Source organism: Podarcis liolepis (assembly GCF_965112155.1).
Source record: "Podarcis liolepis genome assembly, chromosome: 6".
Taxonomy (NCBI): domain Eukaryota; kingdom Metazoa; phylum Chordata; class Lepidosauria; order Squamata; family Lacertidae; genus Podarcis; species Podarcis liolepis.
The window spans coordinates 31,691,368-31,713,384 of NC_139559.1; the positions used below are offsets into that span (position 1 = coordinate 31,691,368).

General features: G+C 40.6%; 1 protein-coding gene across 8 annotated transcripts in view; it reads right to left on the reverse strand.

Moving 5' to 3' along the window:
* Positions 1-22,017, reverse strand: part of CEP250 (centrosomal protein 250) — a 136,488-nt gene that overhangs the window by 18,295 nt on the left and 96,176 nt on the right. For 3 of the 8 annotated variants that reach the window (XM_083508453.1, XM_083508446.1, XM_083508452.1), the window contains exons 1-16: positions 16,280-17,052; positions 14,400-14,582; positions 13,687-13,743; positions 13,011-13,093; positions 12,706-12,871; positions 11,952-12,058; positions 11,539-11,796; positions 10,682-10,778; positions 9,876-9,974; positions 9,227-9,379; positions 6,153-6,331; positions 5,466-5,648; positions 4,935-5,079; positions 2,944-3,090; positions 1,346-1,576; positions 434-627 (exon numbers count right to left, since the gene is read on the reverse strand). In XM_083508453.1, the coding sequence (XP_083364579.1) occupies positions 434-627; positions 1,346-1,576; positions 2,944-3,090; positions 4,935-5,079; positions 5,466-5,648; positions 6,153-6,331; positions 9,227-9,379; positions 9,876-9,974; positions 10,682-10,778; positions 11,539-11,796; positions 11,952-12,058; positions 12,706-12,871; positions 13,011-13,093; positions 13,687-13,743; positions 14,400-14,582 (2,282 nt within the window). In that variant the 5' untranslated portion in view covers positions 16,280-17,052. Of the gene's footprint in view, positions 1-433; positions 628-1,345; positions 1,577-2,943; positions 3,091-4,934; positions 5,080-5,465; positions 5,649-6,152; positions 6,332-9,226; positions 9,380-9,875; positions 9,975-10,681; positions 10,779-11,538; positions 11,797-11,951; positions 12,059-12,705; positions 12,872-13,010; positions 13,094-13,686; positions 13,744-14,399; positions 14,583-15,581; positions 15,656-16,193; positions 16,214-16,244; positions 17,053-22,017 lie in introns of those variants that run through there. The other 5 variants (XM_083508448.1, XM_083508447.1, XM_083508450.1 and 2 more) reach the window with 4 other exon arrangements.

Sequence of the window (22,017 nt, forward strand, 5' to 3'; positions counted from 1 at the left end):
CCAGATTGAGTACCCTGGAAACACTATGAACAAAAGGAGGTCATTCATTTGTAGCAGTGCACCAGTCAGCCTCTAAATATACAGACAATAAGGACAACAATCACAGGCCATTTGTCATGCTGATACAAGAAACAATGTCTGGAAGAACAGAAATACTATTAAGTGTAAGTTTTGCAGCTTTATGGAAAACAGACCTGTCAAACTGTGTACAGGATTTCAAACTTGGGCTTGACTTAAACATTTTTCCTGTTGTGCATTTGTTGAATTTCTTTCTGCAGATGTGGAACTACTTCTGCCACATGGTTGAACAGCCAAGACACAAAAAGCTGCATAGTCCTCTGATGGAAAGTCATCTCTCAGAATCCAGAGCTACAATGATTGCATTAAATAATTATTCAAATAGGCAAGGTTCTTCCATTCGTCAGCCTCTTACCTGTACTCTGCCACTTGCTCTGAAAAACTCCACCTCTCTCGTTCAACAGCCCCTAGTCGTACTTCCAATGCGGCTTTCTCACGCATTAATGATTCCTTTTCTTTGGACGTCTTGGCCAGCACCTCTCCAAGACGACTTGACTCCTGATGTGCATGCTCCAAATCAGTACTAGATGTCTCATGCTGGTGATGAGCCTATGAAGGAGAAAGAAAATCAATTTATAGCAAAAGGCAAAGCTCTGTCACTTTAAGCAATAATGCACTGTAAAAAGAAATAGATCTATAGCTTCTTTTGAAGGATAGAAAATTGTTCTCACAGAAAAGATGGACCTGCCTAACTGCATATTACAAAGAAAAATGGATCTGTTACAGATGGACTGCTATGGAGAAGTTTGATTATCTATACACAGGAGAGAATCAAAGTACAAAATATATAATTGCCTGAAGGCCACCGCACTTAATGTTTTACTGTGACACTTCACCAGTGGCCAGATTTTAGAAAGAATGTGTATTGGAAAAGAAGAAAATCTAGATGAGTGTTACAATGGCTGCAAAACATACTTTACCCAGAAACACTTATGGAGTACAAATAAGATTGAAAAGATTGTCTTATGCAAGAATAGTAAAATGAACTTTGTGATGAGCAGCACTAGCTACTGAAAAGATTCCTAGAATCATAGAATTGTAGAGTTGGACTCATCTAGTCCAACCCCCTGCAATGCAGGAATATGCAGCTGTCATATATGGAGATTAAACCTGCAACCTTGGTGTTATCAGCACCACCTTCAAACTAACTGAGCTATTCACTGTTCAAGCAAAATTCCATAATCTAACTGAACCCAATTTCAGAAGCACAACACTGCTGCTGCCCAATGTCCATGCAGGATAACTCAAGTCTGCTGCTAACACTCACCTGGCTCAGCTTCTCACAAGTCTCTTTCTGTTCATCTCTCAGTACTTTTAACTCTTCCTGTAAACTTTCCTGCATTCCCTCAGCCTTGTGTAGCAACTGCTGTAACCGAGTCTTGTCTGCACTTAGTTCCTCATTTGTTCTCGCCATCTGGTTGAGCTGTTTCTGTGAAGAGGTCCTTAGTCTTTCCAGGTGATCAACTTTGTCCAAAAGTGCCTGTTTTTCCTGCTCCATCTACATTTAAGGAAATGGAAGCAACTGATAAAAGAGCAGCCTTCAATGGGCATATTCTGGCATAAAGACCAGAGGTACCCCTTTGTCTGGAAAAGCTATACAACAAACTTCTCCCACAATTGGATGGTAAACGCTCAAGTCATTCACTTCATCAGTATCACAGAAATTTGCAAACAAGGGACAAATTGTTTTAAAATGTTTTATAGCTTATAAATCTATCGTTAATTTTTAAACATCAAAATCTTCCAATTTGAAGACTAGATGGGAAAGACTTAAAAGAAATTTATTATGTTTTATGGGAAAGAATGTGAGAAAATATTTCCTTTTTGAGCTAATTCTGCTCGTGTACGAGAAAACATCTTAAAGCTAACCCACAGATGGTACTAGCACTCCACGTTACTAAGTAAAATATGCAAAAATACCTTTCTACAATGTTGGAGAAAGTGTGGGGATAAAGGAACATTTGTACACATGTGGTGAAAATGCCACAGATTAAAAACTTCTAGTTAAGGGTATTTTAGGAAATGGAACAAATTACTTTTAAATTGATTAGATGTGAAAATGGCACTATTTCAATATCTGCAGCTGAAGCAAATTATCTTTGATACAAAGACTTAATTATGCATATTATAACTGCAGCACTTCTTGCTCTTGCAAGGCACTGGAGGATATGGAATGCAAACATATGAAATTTGGTATGCTTATTGTTTGGGCCTTTATCTTGATGGGAAGGTTGAGAGATAAAGTACAAGAAAGACGACAACACAAGAATCTACAAAAGTTTTACAAAATGTGGTCCACTTTTACTTCATTTGCAATGAAGAAAAAACATGTGTATAGGCCATGGGAACTTGTGGAACAACATTTTTTAAATTGACAGCTATTGAATTTATGTTTCAGTTTATTACTACTAATAAAGCTGGACATAGATGGGGTTGTTATGGGGGGAACTGTAATTGATTGTATGATTGTTTCTATATTCAAAATTTATTAATTTTTTTTTTTAAACAGCAGCCTTCCTTTCCCCCGTTCTGAATAAAATGCAACCTAGGTAAAGGTAAAGGGACCCCTGACCATTAAGTCCAGTCGTAAGTCCAGTCATCTCGCTTTATTGGCCGAGGGAGCTGGCGTTTGTCCACAGACAGCTTCCAGGTCATGCGGCCAGCATGACTAAGCCACTTCTGGCGAACCAGAACAGCACACAGAAACGCCGTTTACCTTCCCACTGGAGTGGTACCTATTTATCTACTTGTACTTTGACGTGCTTTCGAACTGCTAAAAATGCAACCTACATATTAGCAAATTACTTACATATATTTTGTAGGCTGCACAGAATAAGAATAGTTCAGCTGCAACAGTCTTCTTACCTTCAAGAGAAGTTGATTCAAACTCACTTTGTCCAATGCTAGAGCTTCATTAAGGGCACTCATCTTTGCAACTGCATCATGAAGGTGAGCAGTTTCTGCTTTGAGCTTATTGTGTGCACCAGTTAACTTTGCAAAGGACTGCTCAGCCTTGTGGACCCAAAAACACAAAACAAAGAAACACCAGTCAATAAAAGCAGAATAAGACTTGCCCCTAACTTTGTTAACTTACAATAAACCATATTTTATCATGCTGTCCAAATGGACTTTCCTGCAGCAACCTCTTGCACTCCCTAAAAGGTTGTCCCTGAAGGTGAGGAGACACCTCCGCCCGAATAGTATGCAAGGTTTACAGCTGGATATTTCAGATTCCCCATTGAGGAAAGTCAAATGCCTCCCACTCACCAAAGATCAAAGATTCACTCTCTGAAGCCATTCAAGGCAATGTGTCTTGTACTAGTCACAGTTAGAATACAGCCTTTGAAATTAATGGACATAGCTAACTTAGAACAATTAATTTCAATGGCAGCACTCGAGTAAAACTTAAGATACATACATATTTTTTAAGATAACTTCTATCCCCAATGCCTCCCTGTGGCATGGAACCTTCACTGAGGGTTCTAATGGGGAAAAGACTAGATTAATATCTGTTGGATTATTTAGAATATACCCTCTTAATCTTGCATTATGTCACTGGTTTTCCATCAGTATGTCTCCTTTTCTTCCTTAAATAGAAACCCAATGACTTTACTAATGTATGAGTATGTAGCTTAAATGCCATGAAAAAACCACTATTCTGATTGATCATGAAAAAACGAATCCAAATATGCATGTTTATGTTTTTTTAAAAAAAAATCTCTGAGCCAGTCACAAGGATCACATGCTTGTGTCAGAAACACGTTCCAATTGCCAGATATATATATATTTCTTTTTTTAGTACAACCAGAACACTTCTGAGTAGAAATCTTTAGGACCATTTTACTTAGACTGGAACTAGACATTACACATTATTTGTTGAACTTCCTCCTTTTTTCTTTTCTTTTCAAAATCAAATGCAGTCCAAGAAGTTCTGATTTTCAGTGGAAGAATGGCTGCAATGGAGCCAGGCAGGAGAGAAGAAGGAAAGTTGCAGCTGTTCCTGTTTTTAGCCTCCCAAAATTAATCAAAGGTAAGTTATAAAGGATTGCCCCACATGCATAAATTTAAGCCATATAGCCAATATACATGCACTAATGTCAAATGCTGCTACAATGTTGTTTCTCCATAACCAGCGGCGTAGTGTGGGTTGTCAGCACCCAGGGCAAGACAAGTAATTTGCGCCCCCTAACCCGGGGCAAGGCAAGTAATTTGCGCCCCCTAACCTGCTGCCGCTGCCAGCTTCTTCTTGCTGCTGCCTGGTCTGGTCTGGTGTGGTTCTCTCCCGCGCTCAGCGCTGCGCTGGGCGGCCGCTGCACTGTCCCTCCCCCAGATAGTCCCTCGCTCTCTCTCCGCACCGCACGCCTGGCACCCACCCCCTCCACAGTGGGCGGCGACCCAGCGGCTCGGATCGGATTCACACAGCCAGCACTGCAGTGAGAGAGAGAGTGAGCGAGCCAGGTAGGGGCAGAGAGCTGCGAGTGCAAGTGCGCCCCCCCAGATGTTGCGCCCGGTGCGCCCGGGCCCCCCTGCACCCCCCACGCTACGCCACTGTCCATAACTGTCCTTCATAGGCTTTACTAAACCATGGGGAAAGAGATGGGAGCATGTGGTGGCCAGGAAACATGGAAACTTGCTGTGGGAACTGGATTTGCAGCTCAGCCTCTTGCCCAGAACAGGACAATACCAGAATTTTTATTTTTATTTTTTTTGTAAACTCTACTGTTATGCTCACTGACCACCACTTTACAGCAGTTTAATGAACATGCCAGTGTCTGTCTACAGTGAGTGTCTATGTAGTTTCCTGTTTAAATTCAAGAGTGTGTTTGGCTATTACTAGGAAAAGAAAATAACTCTACCTGCTCCAGCGCTGTAGCAAGTTCATGTTTTTCTTGTTTCACCAGTTCTCCATCAAGGTGAGATTTTTCCAGTGCTTCTTTCATGGCTACCAACTCACTCTTTAACAATGAATGTTTTCCTTCAAGAGCATTCCGGTCTTCCTGACTGAATGAACACATACACTTATTTATTTTAAGTAGTGAAGTACATGAGAGCTCCAAAGCTTAACCGGGGCTGCAAATTTCATTTTCTAACATAAAAATCCTCATACAGCACCATATTTATATATATATATATATATATATATTGCAAATTTCACAAATGCTATCCAGAGGGGCTCATTTTTAAAAGTGAAATTGGCAGAGCCCATACACAATCCTGACAAGAGGGTGAAGAAAGTGCAAAGATTCCAAATTTCCACAACCTTCATAAAATGGAGAGGGATTGTTGTAAGAACTGGGTTTGTGAATGCTCTTGCCAGCTTCTCTTTTTCCTGTATTTTCCTAGCAACAAACGTACTGCCCTTTGGGGGGGAAAGACAAAAGGCTCACATATATTCTCTCTCCCGCAGCATCCTTTCCAATTGATGCTGCTGTTCTTCTTTTTGGCCATCCACCATGTCTCCTTTCAGCTGTAGCTCAGTATTGCTTCGGCGCAAGTGCTGGACTTCCAGTTCCAAGACTTCCAGCTGTTGCTGTAATTCTATCTTGGATTTATCCAGGGTGACATGGTCACTGAGAAGAAAAAGTCTTCAGTTAGAGAAAAACCAAAAACAGAGATACACTGCAAAGTTTCATTGCACTTGTTTAGCTACTATTGACTGAGCATCCTCCTTTTCCTATCTGGGCTACTGGAGAATACAGGGAAATGAGGACACCACCACATCTGAAAGGCAGAGTGACTTCTTGAGTACTGTCTCTCTCCAACCTGTGGATGCAAACTGCCCCAGGCAAACTTTGAAGAGCACAGACCACATATGAAGGTTTATTCACAATTTAAATAGGTGCTTCAAATCCAGAGAGATATTGGGCTGAATCCAGCTAACTGCTACTCAGAGTAGACCCATTGGAAAAGCCACTTTTGCCCATTAATTACAATGGGTCTACTCTGAGTAGGACTAGCACTGGAGACAACCTACTGACTTGACAAGAGGAAAGAACACTGCAAGCCAAGAGAAGCATATGGATCTATTTTACAATACAAGTCTTTAAAGATGGGGAAAGCATTACATGTCTGACCTGCGGTAAGTCTCCACCATGGACTGCAGATGCTGAAGTTGGCTAATGAGTGTGTCTTGCTCTCCTTCTAGCTGCTCAAGTTTTTGGCTTAGGAACTTACAGTGGTCTTTCTGCTGCTCTTGTTGCTTCTCCAGGGAGCTGACAGAATTTTGACTAGACAAGAGCTGCTGTCTCAGGTGCTGCAAAAGGCGGCAAATTATAATGATTAGGGGGAAAGTGAGAGACTGAAGGGGTATTATATACAGACAGAGGTGGTTAAGCATTAGTCCACAGAGAAGCAGCAGCTGAAGACTGAAGGAATGTTATGTACAGGCAGAGAAAGTTGTAAGGTTGAGGTCACCATAAACAGAATTCTGGTGACAGCAGTAGTTCCAGCTTCATGGAAACACACATTCATTACCCAGATCCCAAACCAAGACAGTGACTTAACAAAGACTAAAATTTACAGACCAATTTCATTCTTGAACTGTGATTATAAACTATTTGCTACAATCTTGGCTAGTAGATTGAAAAGGACACTGAGTCAGTTCACAGAGACCAGGCCGACAAATGAAAGACAATATAAGAAATGCAATCAATTTACCTGGAAGTAAGAAATGAAAAACAGGCTGCCCTAATCTTTCTAGATGTGGAGAAAGCTTTTGACAATATTTCATGGTCTTTTGTGATTAAGGTTCTGGAGAAAATGGAAATAGGAAATTCTTTCCTAGCAGGAATTAAAGCAATCTATACTGATCAATCTGCAAATATATTAGTAAACAATATTCTTTCAGATAAATGCCAAATAGAAAAAGAAACGAAACAAGGCTGTCCCCTATTTCCACTGTTGTTTATTATGACATTAGAAATATTGCTTCAGAATGTAAGGAGAAATAGAGAAATTAAAAGTATTGAGGTGGGATGTAGAGACTGTAAATTAAGGGCATTTGCTGACGATGTGGAGTTGACACAAGAACAACCTTTGGAGAGTGTTCCCAAAACATTGGAAGAAAATAAAAGGTTTGGAGAAGTGGTGGGTTTCAAGATAAACCCATATAAAACCAAAATGTTGGTCAAAAACATGGATGAGCAGTCGATAAATTTTTTAGAAAGGATGTCTGGTTTAAAAATAAGCAAAAAAATTAAGTGTTTGGAAATTTGGCTGACAAATTCCCAAATTCAACCTATTTGAAAGTAATTATATTTAAATTGTGGAAAGAGGTTAAGAAAGAGTTGGAGATAGGGAAAGTTTCATTCTCCCCCATGTTAGGTAGAATTTCACCCATTAAAATGAATATATTCCCTAGGATCCTGTTTTTATTCTGATCTAATCTGATTGTAAATAATCCAAGCTTCTTCAAAGAATGGAAAAAAAGATATTTCTAAATTCATATGACAGGGAGAAAAGCCAAGAATTAAACAAAAAATTCTGATAGATGCAAAAGAAAGAGGAAGCTTTGCCCTGCCAGACCTGCAATTGTATTATGAGGCAGCTTGTTTGAATTGGTTAAAAGAATGAATTGTATTGGGCAATGCAGACATTTTAGATTTAGTAGGCCATGATTAAAATTTAGCTGGCATGCATATCTGGTATGGGAAGGCTAAAATTTATAAGAGTTTCATGAACCACATTCTTAGAAAGAATCTGTATAGAGTCTGGGAGAAATACAAAAATCTGCTGGAAATAAAAAATCCTTTATAGCTAACTCCCATCGAAGCAATTACAATTAAGAGAGTTAATATGGATAGACAATGGGCGACTTACAGGGAACTGCTGGATTTTACAGGGAGGGAACCCAAACTGAAACCAATGGAAAACTTAAGGAGCTAGGTTACGGATTGGCTACAATATCAATAGACACACAATATGTTTAAATTAGATTAAAAGAATGGATTTCTGGACCAAAGCTCACAATCTGAAAAAGAACTTTTACAAAATAAGGGTAAACGTCTGTCTAAAATGTGTAATTTTTATTAGAATGGGAAACAAAAGACGAGCTTATTAAAATTTCAATGACACAATGGGCAATAGATATAGGACACAATATAGATTTCAACCTCTGGGAGAAACTTTGGGAAAATGATCTGAAATTTATTGCATGTTACTCACTAAAAGAGAAGTATTTATAAATGATCCATAGATAGTGTTTAACTCCAGATAGGTTGGCCAAGATCAGATACGTATTGGAAAAGTAAAGAAGTGGAGGGAACCTTTTTTCATATGTGGTAGACATGTAAAAAGGTAAAAAGTTTATTGGGAAATGATTTATAATGAGTTGAAAAAAATGTTTAACATTATTTCCGCCCCAAAAAACAGAGTCCTTTTTATTGGGAATAACCCAGACAGAAATTCCAAGGTGTCATAAAAGGTTATTTATGTATGCAACAACTGTGGCCCATGTTCTGTTAGCCCAAAAATGATAACTGAGCAAGATCCCAACAAAAGAGGATTGGCAACTTTAGTTGATTGAATATGCAGAATTTGCAGATTTAACATATAGAATAAGAGAGCAAGAAGAACATATATTTAAATAAGAGTAGAAAACATTTATTGAATAAATGGAAAATAACTGTACACAGCTGAAAAACCTGGCATCATTAAGATAAATTCAACAGTGTAAATAATATTTGATTGATGTAAAAGAAGAAAACTGATCTGAATGGTATGGTAAAATATGCAGGAATGTATGACATGTAAAATGAACCATGGAAGGAGAAGGAGGGAAATCATTGGGTATTTTAAAGTTTGCAAAATGCTTACTTTGAAATGTAAAACTGAAAACTTAATTAAAATTATAATTAAAAAAATAAAAAGAGAAAGTTGTAAGATTGGACATAAACAGAATGCTCATGGGGAAAGGGAGTGATTAGAAAAGTGGAAAGAACAAATCACCAATGCAAGACCTGTCTGGGAAAGAAATGACTGTCAAAACCAGCTTGACGGAACTAGGAATACTTATTAGCAGGAAGAGGAAGAGGTTGAAATTTATAAGGCAGAGCATCAAAGGCAGAGAAAAGTGCTATACGAGGTGTGGAGTTTTACTACTGGTGATGTGATAGTCTTACTGGCAAGGGAACCTCTGAAGTTCTCTCACCTGCACTTCATTGCTTCTCCTAGTCAGCACCTCACGCACCAGCAGGACAGCCCTATCTGGGTCACCAGGGTTCAACTGCAAGAAGCTACAAGGCTCAGCATAGTTCTCATCCTGTGGGGTGCCAATCGTTGCATCACTCTCATTGATTACTGCCTGAAATCCAAGACCAACGTTACTTTCTCAGTTCTGTACAATCAAAAAATTGCACCCCGCTATCTATTTGTCTTTCACTTCTGCTGGAAAATAATGATCCATTGCATTTTCAAGGATGGGAAATTATGATGATGGGGCAAAATACAACCCAGCAAAATGGCGGCAGCAAAATCTAGGATTACATAATCAGCCAAGGGAAATCAACTAATAATAATAATAACAGTAGTAGTAGTAGTAGTAGTAGTAGTATCAGGGCTTAATTTGTGTCAAGCCTTACCAGCGCTTAGTCCTCACAAAAGTTTTGAAATCAGTTTTTAAACACTGAAATACATGAACAAATGGAAGTGCCCCAAGCAGGTGCAAAATATGTAAAACCTGTGTTTAAAGTTTAGATCATATGTTTATACCACATCTGCTTTCATTAATTTTGTTTTTAAATACAGACATGGGAAATTCTACAGAAGCAACCATGAAGACAGATTCCAGTTAGGTCTACCTCAGTTATTTCTTTTATCACATGCTGAAGTGAAAGTATCTCTTCATGTGTATTATTGCTCAGTGATTGTTCATATTCTTTCTGCAAGCGATCAGCCTCCTAGAAAAAGAATAAGGGAGATTAAGAGGGAGCTACTGCCCACCTAGCAGTTCAAAAGCATGTCAAAGTGCAAGTAGATAAATAGGTACCGCTCCGGCGGGAAGGTAAACGGCGTTTCCGTGTGCTGCTCTGGTTCGCCAGAAGCGGCTTGGTCATGCTGGCCACATGACCCGGAAGCTGTATGCCGGCTCCCTCGGCCAATAAAGCGAGATGAGCGCCGCAACCCCAGAGTCGTCCGCGACTGGACCTAATGGTCAGGGGTCCCTTTACCTTTACACCTTCTTCTAGAGGTGCAATTCCCTCAGATATAGCTCATATTTTAAAGCACAGGTTTAAGAAGAGTACTGAATGACAGCATCATATCAGTGGAGTGTCTCCAAATGCCTGCTTACATCACTAACCAGAACTAAGATGCCAAAGAAAATACGTTTTAAAAAAGTCTGTCTATAGGCAAGTCCAGAAGAAAGAAGCAAAGCAGATTTCCTCAGAAACTTCAGATAACCTTTTTCCAGTTGTTGCATTCTATACCATAGAATCACTTGAGAATTGCAACCCTTCGCAACAACTCGCTCTTAGACACCTCTATTCTAAGTGCTGACAGTCTCTACTATTAGATATATATACGGAATGAGCAGTTCCTCTTCATGTTTACAATAGGACAAAGAACGTTTCTCCACAACAGCCACTGGATTATTTTTCAAACATACCAGAATCTCCACAGTGTCTCTGAGAGTCTTCATTGACCTTTCCTTCTCCTCATTCTGTTTTTGAGACTGTTCAAGCAAGGCAGTCAACTCTATCACCCTTGGAAAAAGAAGAGAAGCATTTACAGCACACTAGGCTTTTCACTAATAATAATAAATTTTTATTTATATCCTGCCCTCCCCAGCTGAAGCCGGGCTCAGGGCGGCTAACACATTAGCACAGGGGTTGCCAATCCTGCACCTGTGAACGTCTTCACTGGTGACCCTAGGCAGGGCCCACAGATTTTGAGCTTTCATTTTTTAAAAAAATGTAAATCTCCAACCACCTTAGGAAAAAAGTTATGAAGCAAATTGTGCAGCAACACATACTCCTATACAACTTCACATGCCCAAAGTTGCAGACACCAAACCACTTAGTCTATACTTCACAACTCATTTGACATCAACTATACTAGCTTAAAATATAGCCTTTGTCTTTTTTATCCTCTTCCTCACCCCCCCTCACCCCCAGCTCAAGAATCACCGGTCAATATTTTTTTTAAAGACTAAACCACACTGGGTTGAATCCCTTCTCTGGATCAGTGACTGATCTCTGAGATTTTAGTACAGTGGTACCTTGGCTGTCGAACTTAATCCGTTCCAGGAGTCTGTTGAACTCCCGGAACCATTCGAAAACCAAGGTGTAGCTTCCGATTGGCTGCAGGAGCTTCTAGGTGGCCACTTTAAGAGAATACTAGATTCAATAGGCCTTTGGTCTGATTCAGCAGCACTGTTATGTCATTATGTCCCATCTGACTCTTTAAAAAATCTACAGTAAATGAGGACAGCAGCTAGTGGGGCCTTTTAAGGAGGTACTTTACCTGTTATGAAGATCCTCCTTTGCTAATTCTCCTTTGACATGCAAACTCACAATTGCTTGTGCTTGCTGGTATATTTCCTTTTCCATATCCAACTTCTTGGGCCTGATATGAAGTTGCTGCTGTTGGGCCTGTCCCCTCAGGGTAAGTTTTTCAAAACTATTGGTATCCAAGAGCTGTGTGCCAGAACTTAAGTGTAAGCAACTGACAAGTATACAGCCAGAAAGTCTTGCTTGCTCAGCCTTCAGCTCAGACAGATCCCTGAAACAGAAACAAATAATACTATACTGGACAAAAAAAAATAAATTACAGATTTAAAGACGTGAAAAGCTAGAGTCAGTCCCCCCCCCCCCCCCGTTAATCAGCTATTTTAGTTCAGCAAATGATTTCACATTCAACTGACAGAAAAACCTCACCTGTCAGTTGCTGTCTTCATTTCCACAAAATAACGGTGCAAGGTCACTACTTGCCGCCATATGCCAAAGAGACGATCATGTTCAGTCCGCATATAACTCTCAAAGAACTATATATGTAAAGACAACAGCAAGTCACAGCTTTATTTTCCCAGCCTAAAACAAAAACTGCTTTCTTTCAAAAATGCATATTTAATTATTGCCAGCAGCATTCAGAATCATGTTAAAGACTTTCAGAACCGACAAAACTGAGTCTCTTTAAACTGTTAAAAAATACATTTCTCTGAAATTTGAAAAAGCTTTTATTATATTGTTTAGGACTGACCAATTATTGAGAAGTCTGGAAAGAAGTCAAATGGTTGAGAAATACTTTTCTAACCTAGAATGCATGGATCGTATAGGATAATCTCATAATACACAGCATTTTCCACATCAATTAAAGGTATGTTCAGATCTATACTGAATACAGGAGTTGTTTTTTCTTCACGACACTACCTCTGAAAATCATTCACTGGGAACTGCATGTCTATAACTTACATTATAAGTTACGTATATTAAATATGAAACAATTTCCGCAGCGTCTTGACTTCTAGAACAATGTACATCGGTACGCACCCTGAATTAATATTCTACTGTTTTCTTAATCCCAGCCAATGCCTGCCAAACCAGAAATGAGTATTTGTGCCTAGAATATAAGGTTAATCAATAAGGAAATCCACCTTCCCTACCCAGTATCTTATTAATGACACATTCCTACCTCCCGCTCTTTATGCCATTCGCTCTCCTTGTGCTCTAGCTCATCTCTGGCCCTTGTCCAGTCAGCTATCAGCTTGCTGACATCCTCTCGGAGAGCCCCATTCACCTCATTGGCTTTGTCCAAGTGCTCACGGAGCAAGTTGTTCACCCCAGCCAAATTCTCACATCTGAAGCGTAGGGGAAAGGCAATGGATTAGCAAATCTCTATTGTAAAGGTCCCAATAAGATGAAATGATGGTGCTGCAGCTGTTGCACTGCTTTCCCCAAGAACCAGCTCAGATAAAGCTTCTGCAAAAGCTCACTCACCTCTGCTGCTCTTCTTCCAACTGGATCAGCGCTTTCTCTAGACTATGGTCCTCTTTACGATCCCACTGGTGTGGATGGGACCCCTTTGCAAAAAAGGCAGACAATTTAATCAAAACAACATCCATATTAAGTCTATTCCCTCTCTTCAGGATCTCCTTGTTAACGTCCCATGAATCAATAAGCCAGTGAAAAGCTGAGGTGAGCACAACTTGAAGTGCATTTGTTTGCATGTTTAGGGTTTTTCTTGCTTAATGAAAGATGCTTAAGGGCCAAACAAGACACAGTGTCATTCACAACTTTAGTCCTTGTGTGGCTTATTTTTGAAAATAACTGGAGAAAATGGAACTATAATCACTTGGCCCCACTATTATCCCAGTGAGAATCCACCCCTCCACACACACCTGCTGTTCATAATAGAAGATTAGTCAAAGCTATGTCATAATTTGATTTCCTTGCTAGTTTCCATGTAAATAAGCATGCCCATTGTTTGTGACATTACAGCATATACTGAACTATGCTAATTTCTTTTAACAGTGATCACAAAAGGGAAGTAGACCACTTCAAGGAAAAATAGCAATAAACTTCCCTTGCCAGGACAAGGGCACCAATTTCTCCAACACTTTGTTACCAATAGCAAAACCACAAAAAAATGGTACTCACATACTTTAAAACTTACCCTATTTGCTTCCAGACGCATTTCTAACTCCTTGCACCAATTACGATATTGCAGCACCTGCAATAAAACAGGAAAAGTTGGTATATTATTATTATTATTACCTCTTAGAGTGTGTATGCAGCAACACCCTTCATGAAATTCTAAGAGTTCTGAGTTTGTTCCAAGTTGTTTAGGGATGATTTTGTGCATTGCACATACATAAGTAAAGGTAAAGGGACCCCTGACCATTATGTCCAGTCGTGACCGACTCTGGGATTGCGGCGCTCATCTCGTTTTATTGGCAGAGGGAGCCGGCGTACAGCTTCCAGGTCATGTGGCCAGCATTTATATCACCATTTATATCAAATGGCAAATTAGCTGGTTATTGATGCATCAGCTTAACTTCCTGCAAGCACAGCAGAGTGCCTTTGAAGTAGTACAATGATGCTAATATTTACCAGTTGGCACAGCAGCTCATTGCTTCGGGGAGGAGGGGGTACAGGTTTTCAGAAAGACAGAAAAACGGGGGATATCGCAAGTTTAGAACTGAGCAATTCGCCAAGTCAGGAAAAAGGTTCTATGCCCAAAATGCATATTTGGAAGAACAGCAGATAAACTTGTTTTCAAGCAAGCACTTTATTCTTCATGTACCCTTCTTCCATCCACCAAGAGCTCTCTACTCAAAATTCATCATCTCCTTATTTGAGATATCACTAGAAATGTAATGCTTTTACCTTTGCCTGTAACTTTTGTACAAGTACTGCCTGCCTATGCTGTGCCTCCTGGGAATTCTGTAGTCTGTGTTGATAGGATGCCTGATTTTCCACCATCTGGTGATGTAGTGCCACTAGTTGCTCTTCTGGAAGTAAGTGAACTGTCTGTGTTTTCATACTGCTTGCTGCTTGGTCTCCTTCCATCTAAAGGTCAAAGCAGAAAGAAGCAAGACTGGTTTAATTAATCTAGCAGACAAGATGGCCCTGATGGCTCTACTTCCTCAAAAGGAAAAATGCACAAAGATGGGAAATAATTTGCTTTGTTTCCAACAGAAGAAAAAAAAATGTTGTTAGCTGGAAAGCCATTTCAACAGTCTTGTTGCAGGCTTCCATTCTGTATAAAGAATGAAAAAGCATTAGTTATGACATTTGTCAAGCCTAAATTCTGGCAAAAAGGAAAAAGAAAAGGTTTCTCTGGAATTCTAACCAGTTGAGAAAATGGTTCTTTGTATTTCCAGACAAGAATGCAGAGTTACACACATGAGACAAAGGTGAGAGTTCAGCACTCCTAATCCTTATGGACACAGCGAATGACAATTCTTGTAAATTTAGATATATATATTTCATCTAGCACATTTTGGTCAGTCATTTTTGAGTCATATTTTATGAGAATGGGGATATTACCAAAAACACACAAACAAACCATAAAGCGGTGTGTTACAGAGTCAAGAAAAAGCAGGTGGAGATGCGAGAGACCAACCTCAAGCTGACATTTTAAAAAGTTTTAATATGATTGAGTAAAAGCAAAAATGTGACTAATAAATTTCAAATGGAAATCTTCCTTGCATCAACTGAGCCAATATCTTTTTCTTACAAAGGAAGTGTGGTCCTATGTTTGTTTGTTTGTTTTCAAAAACAATTCCCGCTATGCTGCTTATTCTCAAGGAAATGCATCAGTCTGCATTTTTAGAAATCATAATTTCAATATAACATGTTATGGTTTGTCAATAATCTATGGTTTTGCACAACTCTGTCAATATTCTGAAACAAATTCCTACAGTCCATTCTGTATAGCTGCAAATCACAACATGCAGGATTGTCACATGTGCACTTGGAATAAGTACGAATTCCAACAAAGAACTAAATCTATGCAAGAATTCCATGTGTGAAAAGCACAAATAAATATAAATTCTCTTTTCTCACCACTTGTCCTTGATAAGATAACTATCCATCTCAACTTTACGGTGGATAACATTAAACATCCTAGCCATGTTAGTCTGTGGAAGCAAAAAACAACTTTTTTTGTCTTGTGGCACTTACAAACTTATCAAGACCCAAGCTTTCATGGCGCAGAGTCCATAACCTATTTCCCTGTGCATTTATTTGAAAGTATAATGGATTTCCAGGCGTTTTACTTGCTGGAAATTGCATAGAAATGCATCCCTGATACTTTCCCTAACCTAATGCACCTCAAGACTATTTACAACAATCTTGTAATGCAGATTGGCACTATCTCATGCCTGCTTACTCAAAAACAAGTTCCGTTGAATCCAATCGGGCTTTACTTGCAAGTGCTTAGGATCTTAACCTTAGGACTTTTGAGTTTGCAACGACAGTAAGCAGCCACATATATCTGCACGAGTTTTGAGGCGGTTGTGGGTCGGGGGTTCCTCTATTAATGGCAGATTCTTCCAATCCAGAGTCCGGGAAGATCGCAAGCTGCAGCTTCCCTTTCTGCAAACGGGTTGGGCGCGGAGGCGGAGCGAGGTGATGGCACTCCGTTATAATTGTCAATAGCAGCACGTTATCCCTCACCTGTTCTGCCCTGCCTAGTATATAACAGCAAGCAAGCCTCCCCGCCCTCACCTGAACACGCCTCAACGTGCACTTGGGATGCTCACCTCCCCAGAGATGGTGAAACTTCCTTTCCGCGGCCGCCTGCAGGCTTTCGTGGGCGGGGAAAGGGGGCCGCCGGAGTCCTATTACATTTCTTCTCTCCGCTCCGGCAACGGAAACACGCCTGCTCGCTCGCTTAGTGGCAGCGGCCAAGCGACTGGTTTGTGCCGCCCCGCTTTCCCACAGTTAAGAGACTCTTGGCTGCCCGGGCGTATGAGGGCGCACGTTCCCCTTGTGAGCCGGGCAAGGGGACTGTCTAGGCCTGGTACATTATCCCCACAGGCAGGACAGGCCTAGTGCGAAGCTCCGACTCCCAGTAGCCAATGCCGCCGGCAGGAAAGGCGGCGCGGCGGGGGGGGGGGAGCGGAATAGCGGGAGGCAATAGCAGTGGCTTTTCGAAAGTGCGAGCTGCGCGATTATTTCCTGAACGACGAGGCTAGGCCTCTCACGGCAACCCCTCTAGCGAAACACAAGCACCCTTGGCGGTTGTGGAGCGCTTGCCGTTTGGGCCCTCAGATTTCGTCTTCTCGCCGCCGCCAGTTCACTAACACAGCGCCCCGAAGGCCGTCCAGGCCGCGTCGGGAAGTCTGGGCAAGTGCTGACCCCGCTGTTCGCAATTTGGGGTACATAAGCGTCTGGTTCGTCCCGAGGGACAGCTCACTCCTATGCGGAGTTAGGCTCTTAAGCCCACAGAAGCTCTCCATAGGATAGGCTACAAACCTGTGCTCAAAATACAGAGGGGTTCTCTTTCACGTTGTTTACTTATTTACCGAATTACTATTGTAGCCTTATTAATCCATGGGTCGGAATAATTGTTGCACCCGAGCAGAGACAAAAGGAGCCAAACGACACTATTACTAGTATATATTTATTTATGCCCCATCTTTTCCCCAACATGAGGCAGTTAAAACAATTTAACATATTTAAAACATGTAAAACAATCACATATGCTCCCAGATAATACCTTTAAGGATGCCAAAATCTGAGTCATGAAATGGGGTTTATGCAAGTACAGTGGTACCTCGGGTTACATACGCTTCAGGTTACAGACTCCGCTAACCCAGAAATAGTACCTCGGGTTAAGAACTTTGCTTCAGGATGAGAACAGAAATCGGGCTCCGGCGGCGCGGCAGCAGCAGGACGCCCCATTAGCTAAAGTGCTTCAGGTTAAGAACAGTTTCATGTTAAGAACGGACCTCCGGAACAAATTAAGTACTTAACCCAAGGTACCACTGTACCATGGTAGGATGTCTCACTGCTTTCAATAGGGACCCAGGATTGGCTGGATGAGGCAGCAGTCTTAACTGAAGAGGAACAATGGAATCCGAACACCCCAGAAATTATGTTTTATTGACTGCTAATGGGGCTTGCTCTTAGGTAAATGGGATTAGAATTGCCACTTTAGGCCTTTGAATCAGGTTACATGCTTGCTTAGAAGTAAGTCTCATTGAAAAGTAATAGGACTCATTTCCAAAAGAAGTTGGTTAGCATTATGGTGTCAGGTGTAAGAACGGAGAAATTTCAGTGCCCAGATTCAAGCTGTGCCCAATAACATGTTAGTTGCTCTCAGTACCTCTGTTGGAATTGATCTGATGGCTGAGTTGTAAATTATCTCCTGTGAATTGGTTGCTGTAAATGTGTATTTTGGTAGCATTTAGCAGTTCTGATAGTTTTTTGTAACCTGCCCTGAGAGCATGTAATTAATGTGTACAATGAATAATAATAATATAAACTACTTTTACGAGTACTGATTCTAATCTCTTTAGGGGCTGTGAAAACAGAACTGGGGTAGTTATTCCAAGTTAATTAACACAGATATGAAATGGGAAGTTATACTAGAAGCATTCTATATATGAAGTTATGCCTGTAGGGCCTTTCACACTGGCTGAACAACTGCTTGCTCTGTCAGCACACGGGTGTTCATATGAACCCCTCTTGTGAATCATACTACTTAAGCACAGAATTTGGTATATATGAAGAATTCAGCACCTGAGAATCTCCAGTTTCATGGTTTGTTTTAAAGAAGTACCATTAAAAACTTGATTGTGCCAAAGGTTCAAAATGTATGAACACTGTTGAAATTTCAAAGCTGAGCAGTTCTTTACTTGACCAACAGGCCTTGCCTTTCAGCATCCATAATTGCCATCTTAGTTCCTCTACAGTTGACCAGACTTCAGACATGGCAAAGCCTAAACCTGTTGACCAGCAGACAACTTTATTTCAACTGAACTTCTTTCCAAATAAATACAGTAGTGGTATCAGCCTCCCATTCACTACAAACAGTTTCTGTCGGGCTCCAAAGACTCCTTCCATCATACAGTGGTACCTTGGTTTACAACCATAATCCATTCTGGAGGTCTGGTTGTAAACCAAAACAGGTTGTAACCCAAGGCATACTTTTGCCAATGGGGCCTCCCAAAAAAAATTGGTTGTAATTAAAAAAAAAGGTTGTAATAAAAAAAAGGGACACGCACTTCCGGGTCTGACGTGGTTGTAATCCAAAATGGTTGTAATCCAAAGCGGTTGCAAACCAAGATACTACTGTATTATTTTTCCTGAAAAGTCTTCCTTAAAAATGTAAAATTTCTTCTGCCACACATCTGTCCTACTACATAAGTACTATCTGTGTTTTGCCCTGCTGAAATTATGAATCCATTCCTTTAGATTTTTTTTGGAACTCTTGTTTTTTCATATGAAGCATTTAAAAAAACCTATTAATAAAATATAATTTCTCAAGTTAGTACTGATTTCAGAAGAAAAACCACATGGAACTGATCAGGGAAATATTCGGATAATGTTAACTTTGGCTCAAAGATGTAGAAGATTGTTGCATGTGCTTCAGATCTAGCATAAATTCTGTTGGATACACTCATGATTTCTGTAGACTGGTTGCAGCTTGTTTCTATAACGTTCTGGCGCTGCTGCAGACAAGCAAATCACATGATTCTGTCTCCAAGTTTCCATGCCTTGGATTATTGTACTCAGCCACTTGCTTCTTCAGATTCTTATGCTTCTGTTTGCATTAAGACACTAATGTTATTGATTTATAAGCCCAAGAAGCTGGAGACCTTGGACTCTGCTTTCCAATTATTAGAAATGTCATTTGTTAGACACTGCCAACAGCAACATCTGGTTTCTATTATTTAAAGGGACAGAAATTATTGGTAACCTTTTTTGTGAATGCCAAAGAAGCCCACAGTATCCATGCCCCTTAGAGGCCCCTTTCTTCCTCAGGTCTCTTGTAACAACTCACAGAAGCTGTCAGTATCCATACTGTACCCTTGAGGGGCCTCCACTATGAGAGCACATTTTAGAAAATGTATTTGCAGCCTTTTGGTTCCTTGGTCATAAAGGGCTACCTCTCAACTATGGCATAAAACTCACATCAGTGGCTACTTCAGCAGGTGTTCCCAGTAGCTGGGGAGAATGAAACCCAAGTTGTAGTTCCTTAGAATCCTGCAGAGAACTTTTTCTTAGCTTTATTACAAAGCAGAGAGTGTGACGTTCTAGTGCTGTACAACTTATTATTTCCTTCCAAAGAAGATGGTTGGCCATATGTCTTTTTGTGACGGCTTAAACTATATCATATGGTGGCTTCCTAGGTTAGCAAAGGGATTTTTCTCTCTGAAACTAGCTAAACATAAGGTCTGAAGAGCAGTGATTTGTAGATAGGAACCATTTTTAAAACTGCTCCCTCCGGAGTACTGTTGCAGTCTGAGTACATTGCCTGCATATATTTGCTAAGCCTCTTGACACTGAAACACACTATTCTTTCTTCACTTTTCTGTTTACTTTAGTGAAGCTCAAGCCCTGCCATAGCTAAGGTTACGCCAGGATATTCCATATAGTGAGACATTCTAAAAGTTTGCAATCATTCTTGGGCGCCATAGCCTGCTGTGGCATATATTTGGCATACATCTAGGCAGTCCCTCGGCCTCCACTTTCTGCTTGTACAATTTATGGACAGCTCCTATCATGAAGAGTTTCTGTCCGTATAGCTAATAAACTGAAGGTTTTGCTGTAACAGCACTAAATAGCTCTAATGAGACTTATTCCCACTTAATGGGTGGAATTGGCCTGGTTGCCCAGGAACAAGCTTTTGTGCTGGAGATAGCCAGGGGGGAAATTTAATGGCTACAGTTTTGTACCCAAGCACTGGATCAGAAAGCACACAGCCTCTGAAACGAAGAAGGGGGAAACAGAGCATGGAAATTGTTTCAAATTGCACAGCTAGGTAGGTGGAAAAAATGAGCGAGGTACCTACCACTAATACCATGGACATATAATAAGAATTTGTTATGCTACCATAGAATGCTTCCACACACATTTATTGTGGGATCAGTGTACCTCATGCATGCAAGTTTTGTGGGGGGTTTTTTGGTATGTTTGTTTGTTTGTTTGTTTTTGCAGTAGCCACATCATTGGCATCAAAACACCAGCCCATATTTTCCCCTCTAGATTTACTCTTCCCACAGAAAATCCAGTCAAGACAAATTTGTTGCCTGTTTACAACATCTCAACAACCCATTTGCAGATTAAGACCCCGACTGGAAACATACATAGTCAATTCCCTCAGCAGAATGAGGAGGATAGTTGGTGTGCTGGAGTGAGAATGGCAAAAATCCAGCAGACTGAATGCTGGGAAACTAACAACTGGGTTGACAATTGTAAAGTACTCATGAGAGATCCTAGGGTTTGGGATGGCCTCTAGCAAGCAGTCCAAAAGTCTTAACTGGAGGAGATTAGACTGAAGAGCTTATCCACACTGAAGCAATATGTGGATTTGCACCAGCCTGTCTCCCCATTAATATGGGGGCATCCCCACCCCAATGTTTCACCACCTTAAATGTGGGGTTTTTTATCCTAGCCATTTCAAACTTTCCAAGTATTAAAAAACCCTGCATTTAAAGGGGGCAGAGTCCAGCCCAACGCTAGGATGAGGGGTATGTCCTCATATAATAGTAGAATCCCTTAGGCCTCATCCTCTACAGGTGGGGAACCTGCAGCCCTCGAAAGGTTGCCGAACTACAACCCCTACCATTCCTGACCATTGGCTGATGGAGTCCAACAAGATCTGGAGGCCACAGGTTTTCCATTCCTGTTCCACTTAAACCAATCCTAAGTGCACATACTTCCCATTACCCTTGTCTCCATCTTCCTCTCCTTCCTCTGTACCCTCTGCCTGTGTCTGACTTTATAAGTCTCTTGAGCCCAAGTAAGTCCACATTGTTCAGCTGAAAATATAGTAAGTTTTCATATTAAAATCTGGTAAAATGAGGAGATTGGGAAATGCCTTGCCTTGGGGAGTCAGGATAACTGTATATACCCTACTCTAGGCTTTTCTTGCTCATCACCAGCGCTCAAAATTCGCCAGGCACTAGATGCATTTTGCAGCTGGCTATTGGCTACTTGCGACCATGTGAAGATGCCCGGGTGTCAGAATGGTGCCTGACGTCTCCACCATCTGGAGGTGCGTGCCTGGGGATCCTTGGATCTTGACTGATTTCACACACTAGCAACATATCCTGTATGTTCTATTCTATTCTTTATATTTTATTTGCACAATCAGAATGTATGTTAGGAACCAAAAAGTAATTGAAAAAGATGACTTTTGAGCCTTCTGGCATAAAAATGGCAACTAGGCATTCCATTTTGATGACTGTAACCCTGGTTTAAGGAGCTATTTGGTGCCTAGCTTATATATCTGAGTTTCTAACACTGCACCTCACGTGTTCTTTGTCAA